Raw genomic sequence first — 22279 nt, forward strand, 5'->3', positions numbered from 1 at the left:
TTTTGCATCTAGATATTTAATACCTTAATCAAGCTTACCTAAAAATATTAAAATGCATCCCTGAACAGAATAACGGATTCCCCAAACAAAAAAAAATTACCCTTTTTCTCAAGCTACAGAACCACCAAAACAGAAATGCTGTTGAGATATATCTCCAAGACTAAGGAAAATAATTGGAAAAAGAATATCTAATACAAATGTTTCTGTTTATTATGATTATTTTTTAAAATTATATTTTACAGCAAAGCAACTGAAAAAAGAATCATAAACAATCTGACCAAACATCGGTGTAAACTGTTGCATATTTGGGCCTAATTATCATTTTATTTCAATTAGATAAAGAGAATTCAACAAAAAGAAGTTTGCTACGGTGATCTACCTGTACTCCTGAAAGTTCACATGCCCTGTAGCTTGTGCATGCTCAACAGCCTCCTGCATTTCAATGATATTTACGAAATACATATCTTCAAAGAATTGAGAGGGAGAGGGAGAGGGAGAGGGAGAGGGAGAGCAGTGGACCTTTTGACCAATAACGCCAATTTGGCACACTCCACAGCGCAAGGTGAAGTTTGCAGTATCAGTGAATTTTCTCTTTCTGAAATGCAGCAATTTTGGTTAGCTGAGATAAACTCTAGATGGTATAACTGTCAAAAGTAAAGTGTTAGATATGTAAATACATACGATTTGGGCGGTATGTATGTAAATGCCCCAAAATATTATTAACCATTTTACTGGTGTTAGGTGGGTGAGAGTATTGGATTTCGTTTTCGCATTTGATGGTTGAAAAAATAATGGTGTAGAAATATTAGCAATTGGTTATCACTTAACTCTTTTTTTTTTCAGCTGGAGATGAGTTTGAATACTAATATATCAAACTCAACTTAAATTTCCTATTGATCCACAATCACTAATTAGTATTAAAATTGATGATATGGTTGGAGATAAATTGGTTCATGCAAAATTTGTGGCTGAATCATGGTTGAGCAATATTCAAGAGCATATGACACCATAATCACACTGATACTGGAGTTTACCCAAACCACAATAAGAAAAATAAAAATTATTATTAGAAACAAAAAGACGGTTACAATCAAACACGTTTGAAAGGAAAATTACAACACACGACACGTAAACTCATATTAGGGTGGATTATGGATGATGGTGGTGATGATAAGGGGGCTTAGCGCGGTGATTATGGATGGCTGAAACAACAGGGCAGCAAGGGACGATAGTCCAAACAATGACAGTTTGTTGTTTGGGCAACAAGAAAATAGCAAAGAGGAGGCGTTGCAGTATTGGCAGCAAGAAACAGTTGGTCAGGCGGCTGGAGCAACAGAAAATAGCCAGGAACAGCTATTTCCGAGTGGCAGCAGCGAGCGGCAATGATGGCGGCAACGGCGGTGAAGATGTTGAACCGCGGGACAACAAAAAGAGAATTGTTCTGGGATTGTGGCAGTGAGGAGGATGACTGGACGATGAGCAACTGCAAGAAAAATAGTAACAGGCTGTCAGGGTGGCTGCAGTCAGGAGGAAGGCACGGTAGTGAAGCGAGAGGGATGCGGGAAGAGTAGGGAAGATAATCACCACCTGGAAACCAAGTTACAGTCGAAGAACCACCTATAACCCTAGGATACAGCCCTCGAAGGGAAGAAGAGATGTCGGCGGCTGTCCTGATACAAAAGACATAAAAACTAAATCTAGAACATCAGAAAAGCAAATATATAATAAAAGAATAGTGAAAAGTGCCTCAAGAGGGCCGAACGACTCCATAATAGCAAAAAAACTTGGACCGGTTCAGTCCATGCAAGAAAATGAAAGCCCGCCAGGTCGTAGGACTATAGTAGATCGCTATACACGGTCCTGTAGTAATTTGCAGCACTGTAGGAATGTTGCTGAAATGAGGGGTTTTCCGGATGCTCCAGTATCAATCTCCCGGAATTGAGGGAGCTTCGATCTCATTTGTCGAAGTTTCTATCTCATAGTAATCAGATCGCCCCATTAATTGTAGTGAATATGTTGCAAGCTCCGCTCCCAGTAAGTCAATCATGTAATCATTGTCATTCCAACGAACATCCTTATATAATAAGTATCCATCCACTTTTGACATAACTTGAGCTGAAACTACAAAACGACGTAGAGATCCAGTTTTATTCTCTGATCTTCACTTCACAGAATGCAAACAAAGCTGTTGACAAAGCAGAAAGGAGACAAAGACGTCGTGGAACGCATACGAGGGCAAAAAACAAACAATTCAACAAAGCTCTGAAACCATGTAACAGAATATACTTCCTTCTTTCTTATTCACATATGAAAACATATATTATATTTTTATACACACTTCAAGGTTGTCTAATATCAAGTTTTTTAATATAAATTCTTCCTAATATACAAGATTCAGATTTATGACTTTCCATAACAAACAAAGCACACTCCAAAAATAAACAGCTGTGAAAAAAATGCCAATTACCCATCAAAGAAATCAAAGTCTTATTCTTACCTGTGAGCATCCGTCACCAGACTGAGAACAAGGCCTTCCACAGGCCCAACGGTACGGTCCGAATATACAGTAAAAATTGTCTGATCAAAGTCTTCCGGGGCATTGGCAGAAGGAGACATCTGATTGATGCATAAATATATAATACACATATGGGAAATTTACATACCACACAATTCTTATGTATTTACATATCTAACAGCAAAAGTTTAATATTTACACTTATAACACTTTAGTTTCATATGGCTACGCATGAAAAAAAGATGAAGTTCACTTTTAAAAAGTTAAGAATGGTGATATTTTTATGTGACGTTAAGGATTTGAGTGCAATGGATGTAAATGAGAAAGTTTCAGTGTTAGATATGAAAATACATAAGAATTGTGTGTATGTAACTGCCCCTAAGAATATATACATTTTGAACAACAATATCAATGAGTCAACAGAGGAAAACTTACAGCTAATGCATCATAGTGCAGACCATCATAAAGCAGCATCACTCTTTCACCATACCTTTTTGACTGTTCCATCATTCAATAGATACCATGATTCACTTTGCTATCCAATAAGTTAAAAATGTAATTATCAAATTCTGAATTACACTAACCTGACCATACAAATCACAGCGAGTGGTTTGAATATCGTATGCCGCAATTTCACGTCCGAAATATTCCGATAATATTGAAAGCTCGATTGCACCTTTCAAAGCAACCATAGTTGAATCAATTCATTTGTCAGATTAAACATTTAAAAGCATTTGTAACTAAGTGTCGATTGATTAACAGGATGGAATCAATTGGGGAAAAATAAATTAAGATTTACATACATACCATTCAATTCCTATGTATTTGCATATCTAACAACTAAACTTCAATTCTTACATACATAACACCTTAATAAAAATGTGTATTCACTTTTTTTAAAAGTTTAAATGGTGGTATTTTTTATGTGATATGAAAGATTTGGGCTGTAGTATTGTAAAAAGTGAAGTTTGGGCATTAAATATGTAAATACATAAAAATTGGGTGGTCTGTACATAAATGCCCCAAAATAAAAAATGACTGCAAAGGGACAATGAAACAAAGAAAAGAAAGTTTCGGCGGCGTTTGAGCTGGTGATTGATCCCGATTTTTTTAATGTAAGAATTTATGAAGTTGACACCACTGCAGCGCCAAAAACTTGATCATTGTATGAAAAATAAGTTGTGTAAAATATATATAATTATAGATAATTAATAATGGGATTCTACGCAAGTATATGTATCGTTATCAAGTAATAATGAACTTTCTATTTAATTCCCAAATATCGATCCCACGGGGAAGGTGTAAGTTAGCAATAATAAATTTTATCATGAAATTTACTGAAAATCAAACGAAATCACTGTCACTAATTTCGAATGTTGAGATATTAACCAAACTAAATTACTTAACTATTAGCAAAACTGAAATGCAAATTTTTAATAATAACTACTAATCTACTAACTATGTTTATGTAATGAAGGTTTCTTATGTGAAAAAACATCCTTCCCACTACAATGAAATTCTGGTGAAATGAGATGAGATAAATGTTTATAATATGTATTGTGCCAAATATAAACAATTTTAATTCTCTACTCTGATACAGTGCATAGAAAATCATTGGTTAATCTTAGGTTTAGTCCCTAAATCTGTGGTTAGGCTAGGAGGATACCGGCTCCCACTCCAGAGCTTCCGCTTCCCTTCATCTGAAGGTTAACTCTCGCTTTAGTTTTTAAACACTAAGACCAAATTGGGGATTTTAGTCTGTCATCCTAAAGATTCTCTAATTCTGCACACAACAAAAAATATTTCTCTATTTATTTGCACTTAATTTCATGAACGAATTTCTCCTTCATGAAATCAAATGTGATCCTCACTCTGTCGTAGAACGCATACTCAACGTACTCTGTCGTAGAACGCATACTCAATTTTCTGGATCATATGTTTCACAACATATTTTAACAAATCAATTGACCAAAATGAAAAGTAAATTAAGTTCGAAGTTGAAAAATCATCACAATTTATTTTATATTTTAATTATGACAAATTCATACTATTTCTTCATTTCTCCGGATCTCAAAGTAGAGGGAAAGATAGAGGAAACTAAGACTTCATGAGAAATATACGATAAAACACAAATTTCATAAATAAAAGAAAGTTCATACAACATTAAATGAACAAACAAACCTATCTGAAACTCTTTCTCAAAGCAAATCTTTTGTAGCATTTTCTTAGAAACGCAAGAAGAAGAATTCTCACTTTTCTCCTTCTCAAACACTTTTACAGAAATTTTCACACTAAATCTCATTAAAAAAACTCTAAACTATGAAAGCAAAATTACTAATTGACTCCAATATGTGGTGTGGAATGAAGATGGATTATGGAAATGTAGCGTGGTGGAATGTTGTAGAACGAAAAATGAACATAGAGGAGCCCCTTTTCTGATGAAATTTGGCCCCAAATAAAGCCCAAGGTCGGTTCTCCAAGAGGTGTCTCCAAAAACTCTCCAAAAAAGGTTCTCCAAGAGGTGTCTCCAAAAACTCTCCAAAAATGGTCCAAATACATCAAACCTTCTAGAAACGGGGTAACCGCCTTTAGTGTCGTCGACGCTGAGTAAAAATCCTCCAGCTTTCGGTTGATTTGCGTCGTCGGCGCTGACCTTGGCGTTGTCGGCGCTGAGTAATTCCTCAAAAACGTCATTTTGAATCCAAATTTAATCTTTTTTGCTTCATTTTTGTTTTAAGCCCTAAAAATCAACAACCTGCAAGAAAACATCAAAATACTTTCCATTAAAGTGCAATATCACCAAAAATAGGTCTAAAATATGGGTCTAAAAATACATATATTTTCAGTGTATCAGCGATACAACCAAAAAATTCAAAAAGAAATTTTAATCAGAGCTCGAAAAGTTCAAGGTGGAAGAACCATGAAAGAAACAGAATGGTATTGTTCTTGAAGAACTTCAAAATTAAAAATGAAGTTTTAAACTCAAGGCTGATTCCAATAGAGTTTATTTTTACTTAATTTTAGTTACATAAAACTTGAACCTTTTAAGGTATATTATGATACAAAAATAAAGGGGTCTTGAAATACAACAGGAAGAACTACCGATGGCAAAAGGACAATAGGTGCAATAACAGAATAATAATAATAATAATAGTAAGATCCTGACGGTCTGAGGAAATGCATCCATTCAATTATAACAAATCTTTCTTATCCCTCATTCGAACAAATGAATGCATAACGAACGAGGAAGAGTAAAGGAAGCCACATAGGAGGAGGCGACGTCAAAGAACTACTTGGAACGAGCAGCAACTGAAGGTGTGTTGTCGTCACGAGAGAAGCCGAAGTAGCGCAAGGAAGCAGCAAACATCGAGTGCCACTATTAGGGTTGTTGAGCCTTCCGAAAGAGAAGAGAGGAGATGACGTTTGGCACTGTGCTCGCATAGCAGAGGAAGGGGAGTATGCTTTGAGTCAAGACCGAAGGTAAAGAGGAAAACAAATCGAACTTCTTGAGGCTTTGTTCGCATATAAAAAGAAGAGAAGGGGAGTTGAAGTCAATGAGTCAATCCTTGCTTCGTCAGGTGCATAGAAAGGAAGGGGGTTGCGCCTGCGCTCTGCTAAGGGAAAAATTATTCCATACAGGCAACGTATGGAAGCGGTTAATGCTGATTATAGTTGATTATGGTGATGATATTATGACTCAATTATATCAGTTGGCGGTGCAACCAATTCAAAAGGGCAAAATTGGAGATTCTTTAGCTATAGATGGCAATATTTAGAAAGTTCTGAAGCAGATTCAGGCAGGCAATTTGGATAGATATGTGATAGATCATGATGGTCTACTGAGGTATAAAGGCAAGGTTTATGTTTCGGATGTTGATGATCCGAGGGGAAAAAATTTGGAGGAAGCACATCTATCCGGATATACTATTCACCCAAGAAGCAATAACATGTAACAAGATCTCAAGAAGCATTTTGGTGACCAGAATTGAAGAGAAGTGTGGAAGCATCTGTGCTAATGTGTCCATCATGTCAGCTAGTGAAGGAAGAGCATTAGTGTCCTAGATATCAGTTACAGCCTTTGTCGATTCCAAAGTGTAAATATCAGAAGATTGTGATGAATTTTGTGATTGGTTTGTCTAGATCTTGTCAGGATTGTGATGCCATATGAGTAATTATCGATCGACTAACTAAGTCTGCCCATTTCTTACCTATTAGACAAAAAGATCCAATTGAGAAGCTAGTCAAATTATATGTGGATCAAATTCTAAGTTTGCATGGAGTGTCAAAATCTATTGTGTCTGACAGATATGGCAAGTTTACTTCCAAATAATGGAAGAAATTTCAGGAAGCTTTAGGTACTCGATTGACTTTCAGTACAACATTTCACCTCAAACAGATTGTCGGTTGGAGAAGAGTATCCGGACTTTGGAAGATCTACTAAGGTTATGTGTCCATAACTTTGAGGGAGGTTGGGAATCACATATACCTTTAGTAGAGTTTGCATATAATAACAGTTACCACTCTAGTATTGGGATGGCTCTATATGAAGTCTTGTATGGAAGGAAGTACAGGACACCTCTATGTTGGGCTGAAACACATGAAAGAAAGATCTTTTGAGCTAATTTGGTTGATGATGCTACTGAGAAGATTAGACTGATCAGAGATATACTGAAGACAGTACAGGATAGACAGATAAAATATTATGACGCCAAACACAGATCTGTTGAGTTTGAAGTTGAGAGTTTGTATTTATCAAAGTCAGTCCATTGAATGGTGTGCAACGTTTTGGGAAGGAAAATTGAGCCCAAGATTTGTCGATCCATTTGAGATTGTGGAGAAAATTGGTACAGTGGCTTACAAATTGGCTTTAGCGACACATATGCATGGAGTGCATCGTGTTTTCCATATTTCTTCACTAAGGAAGTATATTGCAAATGAAGCTAATAGGGTGATAGTAGATTTAGTTGATATTCAGCATTACCTGACTTATGTCAAAGAGCCTGAAAAGATTCAGGAGTATAATGTGAAGAAGTTGCGGAACAGATAGATCTCTTTTGTGAAGATTTTATGGAAGCACGGGTCGGAGAATGATACTACTTGAGAAAAGGTCTCTGAAATGCAAGAAAGATATCCACATCTTTTTGGTTGACGTATGTTGTTTTATTTTAATTCTTTTCAAATTTTGAGGATAATATTTTATAAGGAAAGGAGATTGTAATAACAAAATAATAATAATAATAAGAATAAGAATAAGAAGATTATGACGGTCTGAGGAGACTCATCCCTTCAGTTATAACAAATCTCTCATTTCCCTCATTCAAACAAATCAATGCATAACGAGCGAGGAAGAGTAAAGGAAGCACATAGGAAAAGGAAGAAGCGAGAAGTTGTGATTACTGTACGACTTTGTGCCCTAGCCAAAAAGGAGGAAGAAGGTGAAGGAAGAGGTGACAACAAAGACCTACTTGGAACGAGCCACAAGCGAAGACGTGTCGCCTTCGCAAGAGAAGTCGAAGTAGCTCAAGGAAGTAGCAAACCTTTCGTGTCACTATTAGGGTTGAGCCTTGCGAAGGAGAATGAGACGAGATGACCTTTGGCACTATGCTCGCATAGCAGAGGAAGGGGAGTTTTCTTTGAGTCAAGACTGAAGGTGAAGAGAAAGACGAGCCAAACTTCTTGCGGCTTTGTTCGCATACAGGAAGAAGAAGAGAAGGGGAGTCGAAGTCGGTGAGTCGATCCTTGCTTTGTCGTGTGCATAGGAGGGAAGGGGTTACGCCTGCGCTGTGCTGGGGTGAGACGGGACCGAAGGAGTTCACACGATCGAGCCGAGGAAAGTAGGAAGGGGAAAGCTTCGGGCGTGAGCTAGGGCAGTGACTAGTTATATAAGATATGTTTGATATTTTTTTATAAGTTAATGAATCTGTTATTATATATATATAAATTTTATTTGTGTATGAGTGTATAAATGCAAGATAAAAATTTAATCAGGGTCTAAATATAGTGATTTCAGATTCGAATGAGAAGTTGGAGGAGCGTGGGAGTTAGAAGGAGGATCGATCCGAGCAACTTATAAGAAATATATTAATGATATATTGTTATTAGATCAAATAGTATAATTATTTAAATTAATGTTATTAAATTTTTTATGTAATCAAAAGGATGTAGAAGACTGATAAATTCTCAAATTTTGAGAAAGACTAAGAACTTTAAGATCAATACAGGTTCGAGTTTTTAATTATTCTTACGTCTTTAAATAAGCTAGCTACATTTAAGTCTTTCCATTAAAATGAAGTTCTTAAAAGTATATGCAGATTTTAGTGGTTTAGGTGCTAGGAAGTGAGAGAAGTAATAAACTTCTTTAGAAGTCTTCTAAGTCAAGGTGAGTAATTATTTTATGTTTGCAAACATATAAAAAAAAAAATAAAGAAAGTATATGCATTTTTCTTCCTTTTGCAAACATTAAGCATTCTTCTTCCTTTTCCCCTCTTATTTTATTTCTTTAATACTTTAGATAATTATTTTATGTTTGTAAGTACGTTGTAGCTTAAGAATGAAAAGAAATGAATGGGGAAATGGAAAAGGAATGCTTAATGTCTAAAAAAATATGATGAAATGAAATTTAAATGATTAAGTAGTACAGGATTACTCCGAGATGGTACTGGCAGGGGATGTAATGTACTCGTACACGTTAAAAAAAATGATAAAAGTACGCTTTCTGGTGCAATTTGAGGGTACATTCAGATATATTTTTTTAGGGTGTTCAGAAACATTTTGAGGGTACTTTCGGACATATTTTGGGGATAACTTCACGGCTATCCTATGATGACTATTAAAGAATTTAAAAACGGTAAATACTTAAAGTTGAAAGTGAAGTGATAAATTTAAGATTTTAATGAAATTAACTGCATTTTATGTTAGTTATTCATGCATAGCATAGCGCATAAATTTAATGCATATTACATTATAATTGCTCACTAAATTGTACTTGCAGTTGCAATTAATGTTTTCTTTTAGAAGAAGAAAAGTTATAGATTGATACGTCTGATAGGAGAGAACTAGTCAATCAGAAAAGAACCACTGTTGCTAGGTATTTTCTTGATAATAGTTTTCTTTACCATTTCTTTCGGTTTTTGATTTATTGTTCAGTTCTGTATTAAAATGTTGTTTATGAATGTTGTTGGATGATTTAAATTTATTGCATTTTGTGGATCTGTCTCTTTTATATATGAAAAGTTGCTAAAACATTATTTGAATAGTTAGAAGTTAATACCGTCCGACCGTGGTACCCGACTTAGTTAATGGTAAGTACTGAGTCGGGTCGTGACAATAGGGCACGCATCCACGAACAAAAAAAAAATTATAATAAAAAATATATAAACAACAAACTAATGTATTACAGTTGCATGCATTATTTATAAATGTGGGAAAACATTATTCATTAATGAATAAGAATACAAAACAAAGGAGAAAAGAAAAAAAATGTCGAGGATCAAGTCTGAAAGAATTTGAAGGGATTTTCATTCCGGTCTCAGGGAAGTTTAACCATTTAAGCTTGACAAAAAGTTTCTCCAAAAATTAGAGAGAATGAAATGAGAAGCAGGTGATGTGCCAATAGGAGAAACATAGAGATCGGTGGGTGGAGATAAAGGGATGAAAAGCACATTTAATGAATTATGACTATCTTAATAGTTAATTAAATAAATGTTTTTTAAGAAATAGGAAAGTTGACACTTGTTATCCGCATATTGATGAAACGATGAATAGCCAAATCAAAACGAATGCTACACACACATACACTAAAATTTTGTATGATGAAAATAAAATGGGCTTAAAAAAGAGCATATTTATGGATAGGTTTGCAAATGATATCCTTAAGACAACCTGTACTGATAGGACGACAAAAAGTGAGCCCATTTTACGATAAAAGGGTCATTAAGTTGATACATTTATGAAAAATTATATATGGCGACAATGATGAACTCACATGGAGACAAAAGAGTTCTCAAAATGATATATTTATAATAAAATGTATTGATAAAGCGTTAAAAATGAGCCTATATAAGGGCAAAAGAGTTCTCAAGTCGATATTTTTATAATAAATTGTATGAGTATTACAGACAAAGATGAGCCCTTATAAAGACAATATGTGGCCTTTGGGTTTGGTTTCCAATCTTATGATATGTGGTGTGGATAAGACATAGTATACTATTTTATTATGGCCAATGAAACTAATACAGACATATATGGCATACTCTAAGACTTATAAAAAAAAAAATACAGATAAGAAATAAATTAAATAAACAAATAGATAATATGGAAAAACTAATTCCTAATATTGACACCTATAAACATGACTAACATAGTGTGCTATCTCTTATGATTGATATTAAGCATCTCTTCTTAAATTTTTTTTTTCTATAATATTATCTCATTTATTATTATGTTACTTATTATTCAGGAATGGCCAATTTATAAGAAACAGGTAATGCACTAGTCCAGTCTATATTTTATTTTTATCTCATATTTAGTATACTAAAATGGTTTTATTTCTTGAATATTTGAATTATGTTTTAGAATTATTCATGTTGCTAAGTTTTAAGCTCATTAAATATTACTTTGGCTGTTACTTTAGATAGAGGGAATGATAAGGTTGATATGGAGTAAGAATCAAATTTTAAATAAATTAGTTTAAGTTTTGATGCATAACTTCTGTGTAAGATATAAAGCTCCTTAAAATATGTTTATGATGAAAGTTTGATATTCTATAACTGAATTTTTGATATTTGTTAAAAGCTTCAAAGTAGAATTAATGAAATATCTTGGAATGCTTCAGCACATTTGATTTGTGTTAATCATTAGATCCCTATGATTTAAGAAGTCATGTTGTATAATATATTTGGATCACTCAGATGATCGAATTTGTCACTTTGTTTTGATAAATGCAATTATAAAATAGATGTTGGTGAAAAATTAAGTCAACTGGTTTGCATTTGTTACTATTATGAATTTTGTACGATATAGAGATATTCAAAAGGAGATGATAGAAAGTGAGATAAGAGCAGTTAAATTATGATGATTAAATACATAAGTTCGAATGGACTTGGAGTCAAAGAAGAAAATTGGATATGATATGATTACTATAGAGCATAGGTAAATGTAATCTTCATGGATGAATGGTGCGACAAACTCTGTATTTTATGTTTATAAAATATATAATAAATTAATAATTAATAGAAATATAACAATTTCATTAAATAACAATGATAATTTGCAGAAAATATGATTTAAAGAGTACTGGAAGAAACAAATGGCCAATTAGCTAAACCAAATATAACAACCGAGTTACAAAAGATAGGTGGACCTCTTGAAAGCACTACTCTTAGTGCAGAAATGCACCACTTGATCCATATCCTGTAGTAATGATATCAGGCAAAATGATGCAAATGTAAATGATGAAAATAAGGTATGGATGATGGGAAAAAATGCAATTTATAGCTGAGCCAGCAAAACTTCCTATACCAATAACACTAATTTTACTACCTAACGCCAGAGCTAGTATCAGCGATAGAGTAAAGATTAATAAATAATTCAAGTTGTTTCAGAGCTTGAAGCCGCTTATGTTTAAGGGAAAAGTTGATGCTAAAGCTATTAAAAAAAGATTAAACATGAATGAGAAAATAATGAACTCATGAAGTGTTCTACTGATTGGCAGGTTATCACGGATACCTTTGTACTAGAAGGAGAGAAAATGCTGGCGGAGAGGCTTGAGGGAAGACCTAAAGAAATGCTAGGGATGAGTTCAATCAAATGCTTAGAGATTGGCTACATAATAATACAAACATGCTCCCTAGCTAATCGATACACTAAGTGAGATACATTATAAAATTCTAAGAGGGGTTAAGGATAAGTTGTGCAAGCCATTGATCCTACCAAGCATCAAGGATGTTATTTAGTTAGTGAAGCGTGCAAAACTCCAAGAGCATAATACTGCCATGGGCAGGAAAAATAAGAAAATAAATAATAAGAGGAAAATAGTCAGTAGAAAAGATCATCAAAGCAAAAAAAAATAGAAGTTTACTTTAGGGCATCAATCATAATAGCAAGAAGGACAATGTGCTACATCTTGAAGCCTCATCCAGGAAAATGCTTGACAATTCCTGAAAACTATTATTAGTGGGGAGCAAGTCAAGATAAAGAGCTGCCTAACAATGTCCAAAGTGACAGCGCGGTGAGGAGTTCAAAGGATTGAGAAAATTTGGAATGGATAGCCCACTTAGAAAAAATCAACTTTGAAGCAGAAAGGAGAATAATTTGGGACTATCATGAGAGCAATATCGGCATGAGTGTTTTTTCTTATACCGAAGGAAGTTAAGGAATCTTCAAACATTGTGACAGGTGTAATTAGCATTTTAGATATCATTGTTTTGATTCTGAAGCTTCCCATTTCTTCTTGTCTTAGCTATTCGTTAGTAGGTTGCATTTAGAACCTATCCTTACTACTGGTTTGTGAATCATATTACTAGCTTGTAATGCCATATTTGCTAGTACTTTAAGCTCTGTTGATATCTAATAGAGGGTGAAACATTCAGGTCTAAATTAATTTTTCCATCACTAAGTTTCATGTGATTTTATAAAGGGATTAGCTGGCTGAATGCAATGCTATCATCAAGTGTTAGAATAGGAGAGCCGGATTTAATACGCCAAATGATAAAGCACCTATTTCTAATAAGACGGGCGATTTCATCTCTCATTACCTCTATGAAGGTGAACAAATGGACTAAAGCTAGTGAATTCATATTCTTGGGCAAATTAGAAATTATCATAGGTAGATAGTGATACATGTGCCATCCTTGTAGTGAATGACTGCATGGATATTTTTCTTAAGAAAACTTTCTAGTTTGCTTTTAAAAAGGAAGGCTGAGCTTGGAATAATGATTCAGCCTAAAATTGCACCGATTATTAAAAGACCATATAGAATGACTACTAAGAAGCTACAAAAATTAAAGAATAAATCATCAAAGATAACTAAGAAAGGATTCATTAAATTAAGGACATGTCCTTGGAGGGCACCTATTTTTTTGTCCAAAAAGATGATACTATGACACTATGTATAGACTATAGTGAGCTAAACAATTTTAATTTTAAAAACATTTTAATTTTAAGAACAATATCCTGTTAAAAAATTGACTATTTGTTTGATCAATCGGCATGAACTTTAGTTTTTCTAAAAAATTTAGGACTTGGTTATCATCAAGGGTAAAGAATAAAGCATTGAAAAGAACGAATTTAATACTCGGTATAGGCATTATAAATTTTTGGTACGCCTTCAGAATTCGCTATGCTCCAACAATATTTTGATCAATATATAAGAGTGTTTACTAATGATATATTGATTTATTCCCAAAATAATGATAATCATGTCATTTACAGATTATTTTGTGTTTGTTGAAAGAGCATAAATTGTATTCCGAGTTTTCTAAATGTGAGTACTTTCAAAGTAGTATTCCTTTCTTGACACATCATTAACGACGAAGATATATTATTTATATGATGAAATTAATGCATAGTAAATTTATAAACTTTATCAATTATTATTTATAAATTTCTCATAAATCATCCCAAACTTTAAAAAAATTATTTATTATATTTTGTTAAAATTTGAAGACATGAATTCATAAAATATCCTAGTATTGAACGCTGTCGATTTACTTTGATTTCAATTTCCATTACTTCTAACGAGATTAATTTGGCTCCTATTTTGATAGTATGGATAACTAAATCAAATATTTTCTTTAGTTTGAGGTTAAAATAGCACTCCACGGATAATGTAAGAATTATTGTAGTCCTTCTATTTTTGTAATTACATAAATTTAAGGAAGTAAAAAACAAAATCTAGTATATCAATGGCTCTCTTCCAAAGAGAAATATGAACTCTAATATTGACAGATAATACCACAAAAATGCCCAAATTTCAATTGCAGGCCTATAATTGAACACATTACGCTAAGCAAACATTATACCATCATGGAAGGTCGTAAGCATTCATGCACATGATAAAATTGATAAGAAGAAAATTATTTCACAGGAAACTAATAGAAATGTAATATTCATTCCATAGACAATTGAAAATTTTCCAGTAGTAGAAAAGAAAAATGAAAACTGACCTCCCCATTTCTCAGGATTCAAAATCCAAGCACAGTAATCGGCATTAGATTTTCCAAGAAATGCCTCGTTATACTTTACAGGATCACTTGCCACAGCTGCAGCTATAACCTAAACGTACATACTAGTTTAGGTACACGTAAAGAAAGGGCTATTTGGACAGACTTGAAAACAAAAAAGGATCTAGTCTTTTAGATCCATTTATGTTATCTGTCCACTTTGCCGTGTGTGTGTATATATATATATATATATATATATGTGTGTGTGTGTGTGTGTGTAAAGTTAGAGGAGCGAGGGAGGGAGGAAGGGAAGGATGGACTCCAAATCGATGCACTCAAATGGCAGTTAGTTGTGATGAAATTTATCAACTCAGTAAGAAAACACAAATTTTAGAGGAAACAGAAATATTACATGCAGTTGAATGCAGATGAGATAAACACGTGTCTGTAGATAGCGATGTGTTGAGCAAGAAGCAGCACTGGTATAAAGCAAAGATCCCATTCTTGAAAGAAAGGTGCCATGTAAAAATAAAAGAGCAAAAGAAGATGAATTTATCTTTCATTTTTTTTGCTATTATGTTCCCATAAATCTTCTTCATTGTTCCTTTTCCAATCAAAAGCACATTATGCAAATGATGCATGACATTTATGGATAAGAGTGACAGATAACAAATGTCCCAGCACATGCATCTAATGAAACACCAGGTGTACTGTGAGTGTCGTTTCCAGTAAAGCACTGCATTAGGTTTTTCCTCTGAGCAACAATGGTTGAAATATTAATCATGGAGAGTACCAAAAAATTGAGACAGAATGATACACGAAGTGTTGACCTCAAGAAAAGGCAAAAGCAGTTTAACTATATGCTAGAGAGTTCCGTGCTACTCGCTACTTATACTAAGTTTAGCCTGAAAAGCATAACTTGACCATATGTCCAATGAGTGCGCGGCTTGTGTGGGCTCCTAAAATTTAAGCCCAGCTCTTCTGAGAGAGTTTTGCATTGGTATTCTGGGAATTTTAAATAAAAATTGTTGGACCGGTTCAGACCGGTCCAAGAACTTTTGCCAAACTGGCCTAGTTCAGCTCCAAATCATGCCCCCATCATTACTACAGCTAAATTTTTTTTAAATCAAATGAATTAAATTATTATCTAAATGCTAATAAATTAATAACAAACAGTAAGTGAGCCTCAAAGCCTGAAATGCACTATTTCTTTCTCTATTGATGGTTGCAAAATAGGTCGTTTTTCCAGACTAATATAGTGTCAGCTGGTGAAAGAAAAGATGTAATGCAGCTGTCATTTAATGAACCTTTAACAGCCTTCATACAAGCATTGTGCATCTAGGATCCTACGGGTTGTTTCATTAAAAGCTAAATTTGAATCAATAGTTTTAAATCCACTACAATATTCTCATTTTCATCAATAAATGGACATCCGGTGGTTGTACTCAACAATTTGGAAACCAACTATAAATAAAGTAACGGTTAATCTAAAAAAACTAATTAGTATATCTACTATCAAGTTATTAACTAAAATTCAATGAAACTGATTAATCAAATTTATAAAACAAGTAAAAAATAAACATATTAACCTAAATTATATTATTTAAATCAACGCAACCAAAAAGTAATAATAAGGAAATTGAATTGGACCTATGAACTTAATTAAAATTGGTTTTAATAAGCTAACATTGAATCAAAAGAATAAAAACAAACTAGACTTAAAATGAACGGTGTTAAATTAAAATAAAATACAAATAATGTTCATAGTATAACAAATAATCTAACCAATTTAACAAAGCCAAATAAGATAGATAGATAGATAGATAGATTGTTTCATTAAAATGAATTAGAAGAATTTACAAAATTAATTTAAACAGATTAAATCATACCAATTGATCATAACAAAGAAACATTTAAACATGTACGCGTGCATATTAATAAAATAAAATGGCACACGAAATCAAAACAGATTAAAACAATTAGAATGTTAAATCAGAAACAAATCAAAGAGGATGAACACATTAAATCAGAGCAACAACAAGAAAAAGCCTTTATTCCACTAAGTGGGGTCGGCTGAATGAATCATTTTTCTCCATGGCATCCTATTGAGTGTCATATTTTCATTGAATTCTAATAAATTAAGATCTTTTTTTATTTTTTTTATACAATAAGATCTTTTTTTATACAATATGCCCAAGTCTTTGAAGGTCTACCTCTTACTTTCTTAACATAAACCAAATCTAAAACATCTAGTCTCCTAACCGGATCATCAGAGGTCGACGTTTAATGTGACTAAACCATCTAAGACGACTCTTTGTAATTTTGTCCGCCGAGCTACACCAACCTTATCATGAATATATTCATTTCACATTTTGTCTCTAAGTGTAAACCCACTCATCCACCTAAGCATTATCATCTTGGCAACACTTATCTTAGTTTTATGCTTCTTTTTTAAAAGCCAACATCCTGCACCAAAGCATTGCAGGTTTCACCACCATCTTATAGAACTTTCCTTTCAATCAAGTGGTACTTTTTTATCACACAATAGACCTGAAGCATTCCTCCAATTCAACAAACTAACTTGAATTCTACTAATAGCATCCCCATCTATATCACCATCACTTTAAACAATAGACTCAAGATATCTAAAGCGTTCCCACCTTTTAATAATTTCCACCTTTTAATAATTAATAATTTATCGCCCATAGTTGTAACTCTGTCACTAGAGCTACTACTACTACAATTACATTCTATGTATTTAGTTTTAGTTCTACTCAAACAAAAACCTTTAGACTCCAATGTAGAGCTACAAAATTCAAGTTTTTCCTGAGCTATTTCTCTAGTCTTATCCACAAGAAGGATATCATCAGCAAAAAGCATACGCACCAAGATACATTCTCCTGTAAATTTCCAGTAAGAACATCCATAACTAAAGCAAAAAGATATGGCTAAAAGACGAGCTAAAAGTCGAGCCCTGATGCAATCCAACTGAAATAGGAAAATATTTGGTCAATCCTCATGTTGCTCGAACACAAGCAACAGCTCTAATATACATATCTTTAATTACTTGAATAAGTCATATGAACATCTTTCTTCTCTAGAACTTTCCAAAGAATATCCTTGGAATCTTATTGTAAGCATTTTCTAAATCAACAAAAATCAAATGAAAACATTAAAATGCAGCATAATCAAGAATTTAAAAACGTAGAAATAAATAAATAAAATTGGATCATTAATGCAGCAAGTTTAATATAATATACGCTAACAAAAAAAACTAGAAAGCTATGAGAGAACATATCAAGCCTGAGAAGTTATCAAGGAAAAAAAAGTTAAGACAATTGACTCAATACTTAAAATAGATTAAGAAAAAATAATAGCTAAATCAAATCTTATAAAACCACTAAATCTACTAATTCTAAAAACCTTACTCAAATTTTTACAATCCTCCAAACAATGATAAATGGGTGTCATTACAATTCTCAACTAGTGTCTAATCCCACGAAATCCTTGGTTTCACTAGGTTAGCCTAAACCCCCACTCCTTTGGCATATGTATTTCAAGGTGACACATACAAGAAGACTTGCCTAAATTCTCAAACTTCAAAAAAATACCTTGAAACATCCAAAAAATACTGAAATTGTGCTCCAGCAAAGAGCATAGACCCTTTGAATCACCTTATTAAGGCGCTCAATTTGGTAATATCAAAATTTTCCCAGATATCATAAATTCATGGAAGATTCTTTTAAACCCCAAAGATTTTCAAATCCAAGCAAGTGCTTCTTGGAGGGTTTAATGAAGTGCACAATACCTCAATTTGATTTCAATGAACCTCAATCACCTTGAAAATCTTCGAGCATAAAAAATTTCATAAAGTATTACAAATGTCCATAAATCTCAAAACTCGTATCATGGGTGGGTAATTTGAGCGCACAAGAAGGATTGTCAAAACCACTTAATAGAGCATTATTACAATTGCTCATAGTTCAATCATGTTTTCAAATTCAACAAACAAAATGCATCAAATTAAACCTACCCTATTGGTACCACGAGAAATAATAAGAGTGAGACTCTCACATTAAGAACACTAAGTCTCAATCTTTAGTGGATTGATCAAAGGCTATGAAAGTTAGATGTGGTGCACTTAATTGTATGGCAGATCCTGGAAAAAAAAAATTTCTAATATGGGATATATTAAAATAGTCTAATAAAATCATAATCAAAATTGTGTCACCCACAAAGCATGGGTAATCAATAAAATTCTAATCAACAAACTAAGCAACTCAATTCACAAACAACCCCCGCTATAATATAAGAGGTTAGGCCATGTGACCTATTCATTGGCTTTTTAAGAAGTGAAGCAACATCACTAAACTATGCTAAATTTCTCACAAGTCTTTATAAACACCAATAAAAAATACATACAAAACAAATCATAATATTGAAGTCGAGTTCGTACCAAATACATGAATTTCAAGCTCTCAGAGCCTTCCATACCTAGATGCAAAAATTTAAGACCAAAATTTTCAACAAAACATAAAATGGAATTGTAACGAATAATGCGCCTCATATCAAGTCCACACTTTTAGCTCAATTGATAATTGGGTTATACATCAAACACTTACATCTCTTACAAATCTTCCAATCTATCTGCAAACCTTCTCATAGGATGTAATCCTCACCTATAAGAAATGAGACCCAATTGCTCTCATTAATGAAATAATCATTATATCATATCACGAAAAACATAAACCCTAGTGTTCAAGTTATTTTTATGGGTTAACTATGTTTTAACCTGCAGCTCTATGTAAACTCAAGGTCTTTATTTGAGGCACCTCATGATACATTTAAATGTCCTCTACCAACTAAATAATAACCTCAAACCTTAGTAATAGAACCCAAAAAATGCCCTAAATCAAATGCATAATATGGATCACAAACAACCTTAAAGAAAATTCTACAACACTCTAATCATTTCTACCTGTGTATTATAGAATTTGTTCATGAAGTATACTCGATATCCAAATTTGAACGACTAAAGTGATCATGCTTTACACCTATGAAATAATCACATCGTGCATTGGTCAAACTAAGTGTGTTGAATACAAATGATCGTGTAAAAAACATCTTAAACTAGCAAAACCCAAAAAGGTTCGCTTGAATTTATATTTGAATCTCCTAATTTCATCAAAAGATAGTTGTTATCTTAAAAATCCTATTACCCGAGCCTACTCATGATATCTATTAGTATGCAACACGCAATTGCAAATCAAACTCCCAAGATCATACAAACGCCCCATGATTTGTCATTGGTAGACTAAGACCACAAGCTCAATCCAGGATGACAAAATCATGTAATACTAATTGGGTTGACCACCCAACTTCATTTATGCTCGATGTCATATATAAGTATAACCCTCGCTAATCTTGAGCACACCAATGCCCTTAAATAATAGTGTTCTCAAGGATTGCACCCAAGCTATAATCGACTATGGGAGCTTCCGCCCACGAGTAATATCCATCCCTAGGTCAAATAAAAACTCCAGATACTTCAGGTAATCTTGAGGAAGAGATTACTCCTCCAGTTAATGATAAATTTTAAAATCCACTTGTTGCTTAGTAATATAATATTTGTGTGCTGATAATTCAGTTTGAAATTCTATAGAGGTCATATAAACAGCTCATTTTTTACACCGTAGCATGGATACACTCATCGGGAAACAGGCTGATGAGGTAGAATATTCTTTTCTTTTTCTTTTACTTCTATATTTTCTTTTTTAATGACTCAAAATCCAAATCTCCAATTTAGAGAAAAGGGGTAATGCCACGGGGCTACAAGGCCTGCGGCCAGTGAGGTAGTATATGCTAAAAGAGGAACCATTAGCAATATAAGGCCAACGGAGCATTTATAAGTTTCTATCGATCATATTTGCAACTAACCCAATGAAAGCATGTTAAGACAAGCGATAAACAACTGTTGCAAATAAAAAGATAAAACAAAACCTGTCTCAACTCCGGAGCTCTATGCCGATCATGATTCATAACATAACTGCGAACAAATAAAAGGAAATCAGGATAGCAATCGATGAACAATTGAAAAGTAGGCAAATCCGAATCAAAAGCTCACCCCACAGCATTGAAGAGGCAGCTATTATCCGAAGGTATTACCCTCCTCACAACAACGCCATCCATCCAACCTGAGAAAAACAATCCATTCTACCTCATCAAGCTGCCAAACCCCTCGGCCAGACTAAGATTCAACACACGAGTGAGCGCGAAATACATTATATCTAACAACAAAATCAGACGAATCCCCTACTAAAGCTCATAAATCAGAGTGAGCAACAATATTATGCATTACCGATAAAAAATTCTCCAATTAACACCGGGAAAATCCAGGCAGAACAGAAACAAACGCAAAACCGAATCTAGTAATAAAAGTTCGAGAACAGACCTTACTCCGAAGCCTCGTAAGACAAATCAAAAGGGAACCCTAGCGCGGTTCTGCAACGCAAAAGCTTTTAGAAGTCTCTGAAGCGGCACCCCTGAATTTCTCCAAGGATAATTTATAAATTACCGAAGCAGTTGCGGCGAAAAATACAGCCAGATGCAGCGGCAGATGGATAGTTGGATGGGAAGGCTTTTCATTTCTTTAATAATATGCTCTTATGAATTAAAGAAAGTTTTGAAACAAGTAGAGCCCAATGATGCGTTTAATTATTAGGTGCGGAGGGCGCATGCAGAGCTGCGCGCGCTCTCCGATCACAGCCGCACATCGCGGCTGTATGTGGGGCTGTGATAGGAGGGCGCACGCAGCTCTGCATGCGCCCTCCGCACCTAATAATTAAACGCATCATTGGGCTCTACTTGTTTCAAAACTTTCTTTAATTCATAAGAGCATATTATTAAAGAAATGAAAAGCCTTCCCATCCAACTATCCATCTGCCGCTGCATCTGGCTGTATTTTTCGCCGCAACTGCTTCGGTAATTTATAAATTATCCTTGGAGAAATTCAGGGGTGCCGCTTCAGAGACTTCTAAAAGCTTTTGCGTTGCAGAACCGCGCTAGGGTTCCCTTTTGATTTGTCTTACGAGGCTTCGGAGTAAGGTCTGTTCTCGAACTTTTATTACTAGATTCGGTTTTGCGTTTGTTTCTGTTCTGCCTGGATTTTCCCGGTGTTAATTGGAGAATTTTTTATCGGTAATGCATAATATTGTTGCTCACTCTGATTTATGAGCTTTAGTAGGGGATTCGTCTGATTTTGTTGTTAGATATAATGTATTTCGCGCTCACTCGTGTGTTGAATCTTAGTCTGGCCGAGGGGTTTGGCAGCTTGATGAGGTAGAATGGATTGTTTTTCTCAGGTTGGATGGATGGCGTTGTTGTGAGGAGGGTAATACCTTCGGATAATAGCTGCCTCTTCAATGCTGTGGGGTGAGCTTTTGATTCGGATTTGCCTACTTTTCAATTGTTCATCGATTGCTATCCTGATTTCCTTTTATTTGTTCGCAGTTATGTTATGAATCATGATCGGCATAGAGCTCCGGAGTTGAGACAGGTTTTGTTTTATCTTTTTATTTGCAACAGTTGTTTATCGCTTGTCTTA

The 22279-nt window shown here is 34.0% G+C and overlaps 1 protein-coding gene and 1 long non-coding RNA gene across 2 annotated transcripts; one reads left to right on the top strand and one right to left on the bottom strand.

The window, feature by feature from the left end:
- Window positions 1-229: 229 nt before the first annotated feature.
- Window positions 230-21288, bottom strand: LOC110034085 (ubiquitin thioesterase OTU1). The gene is made up of 9 exons (XM_020738345.1): window positions 21128-21288; window positions 20801-20870; window positions 20677-20722; window positions 14680-14788; window positions 3100-3191; window positions 2951-3013; window positions 2498-2616; window positions 520-595; window positions 230-432 (listed from the first exon to the last, which is right to left on the bottom strand). Exons 2-9 carry the CDS (start codon window positions 20863-20865, stop codon window positions 376-378), a joined length of 627 nt encoding a protein of 208 aa, XP_020594004.1. The 5' UTR covers window positions 20866-20870; window positions 21128-21288; the 3' UTR covers window positions 230-375.
- A 321-nt stretch (window positions 21289-21609) lies between these two features.
- On the top strand, window positions 21610-22279 carry LOC110034098. Its single transcript, XR_002295017.1, has 3 exons — window positions 21610-21780; window positions 22038-22107; window positions 22186-22279. It is a non-coding gene; the product is annotated as an uncharacterized LOC110034098 (long non-coding RNA).

Source organism: Phalaenopsis equestris, unplaced genomic scaffold (genome assembly GCF_001263595.1).
Source record: "Phalaenopsis equestris unplaced genomic scaffold, ASM126359v1 Scaffold001343, whole genome shotgun sequence".
In the NCBI taxonomy this organism is placed as follows: Eukaryota; Viridiplantae; Streptophyta; class Magnoliopsida; order Asparagales; family Orchidaceae; genus Phalaenopsis; species Phalaenopsis equestris.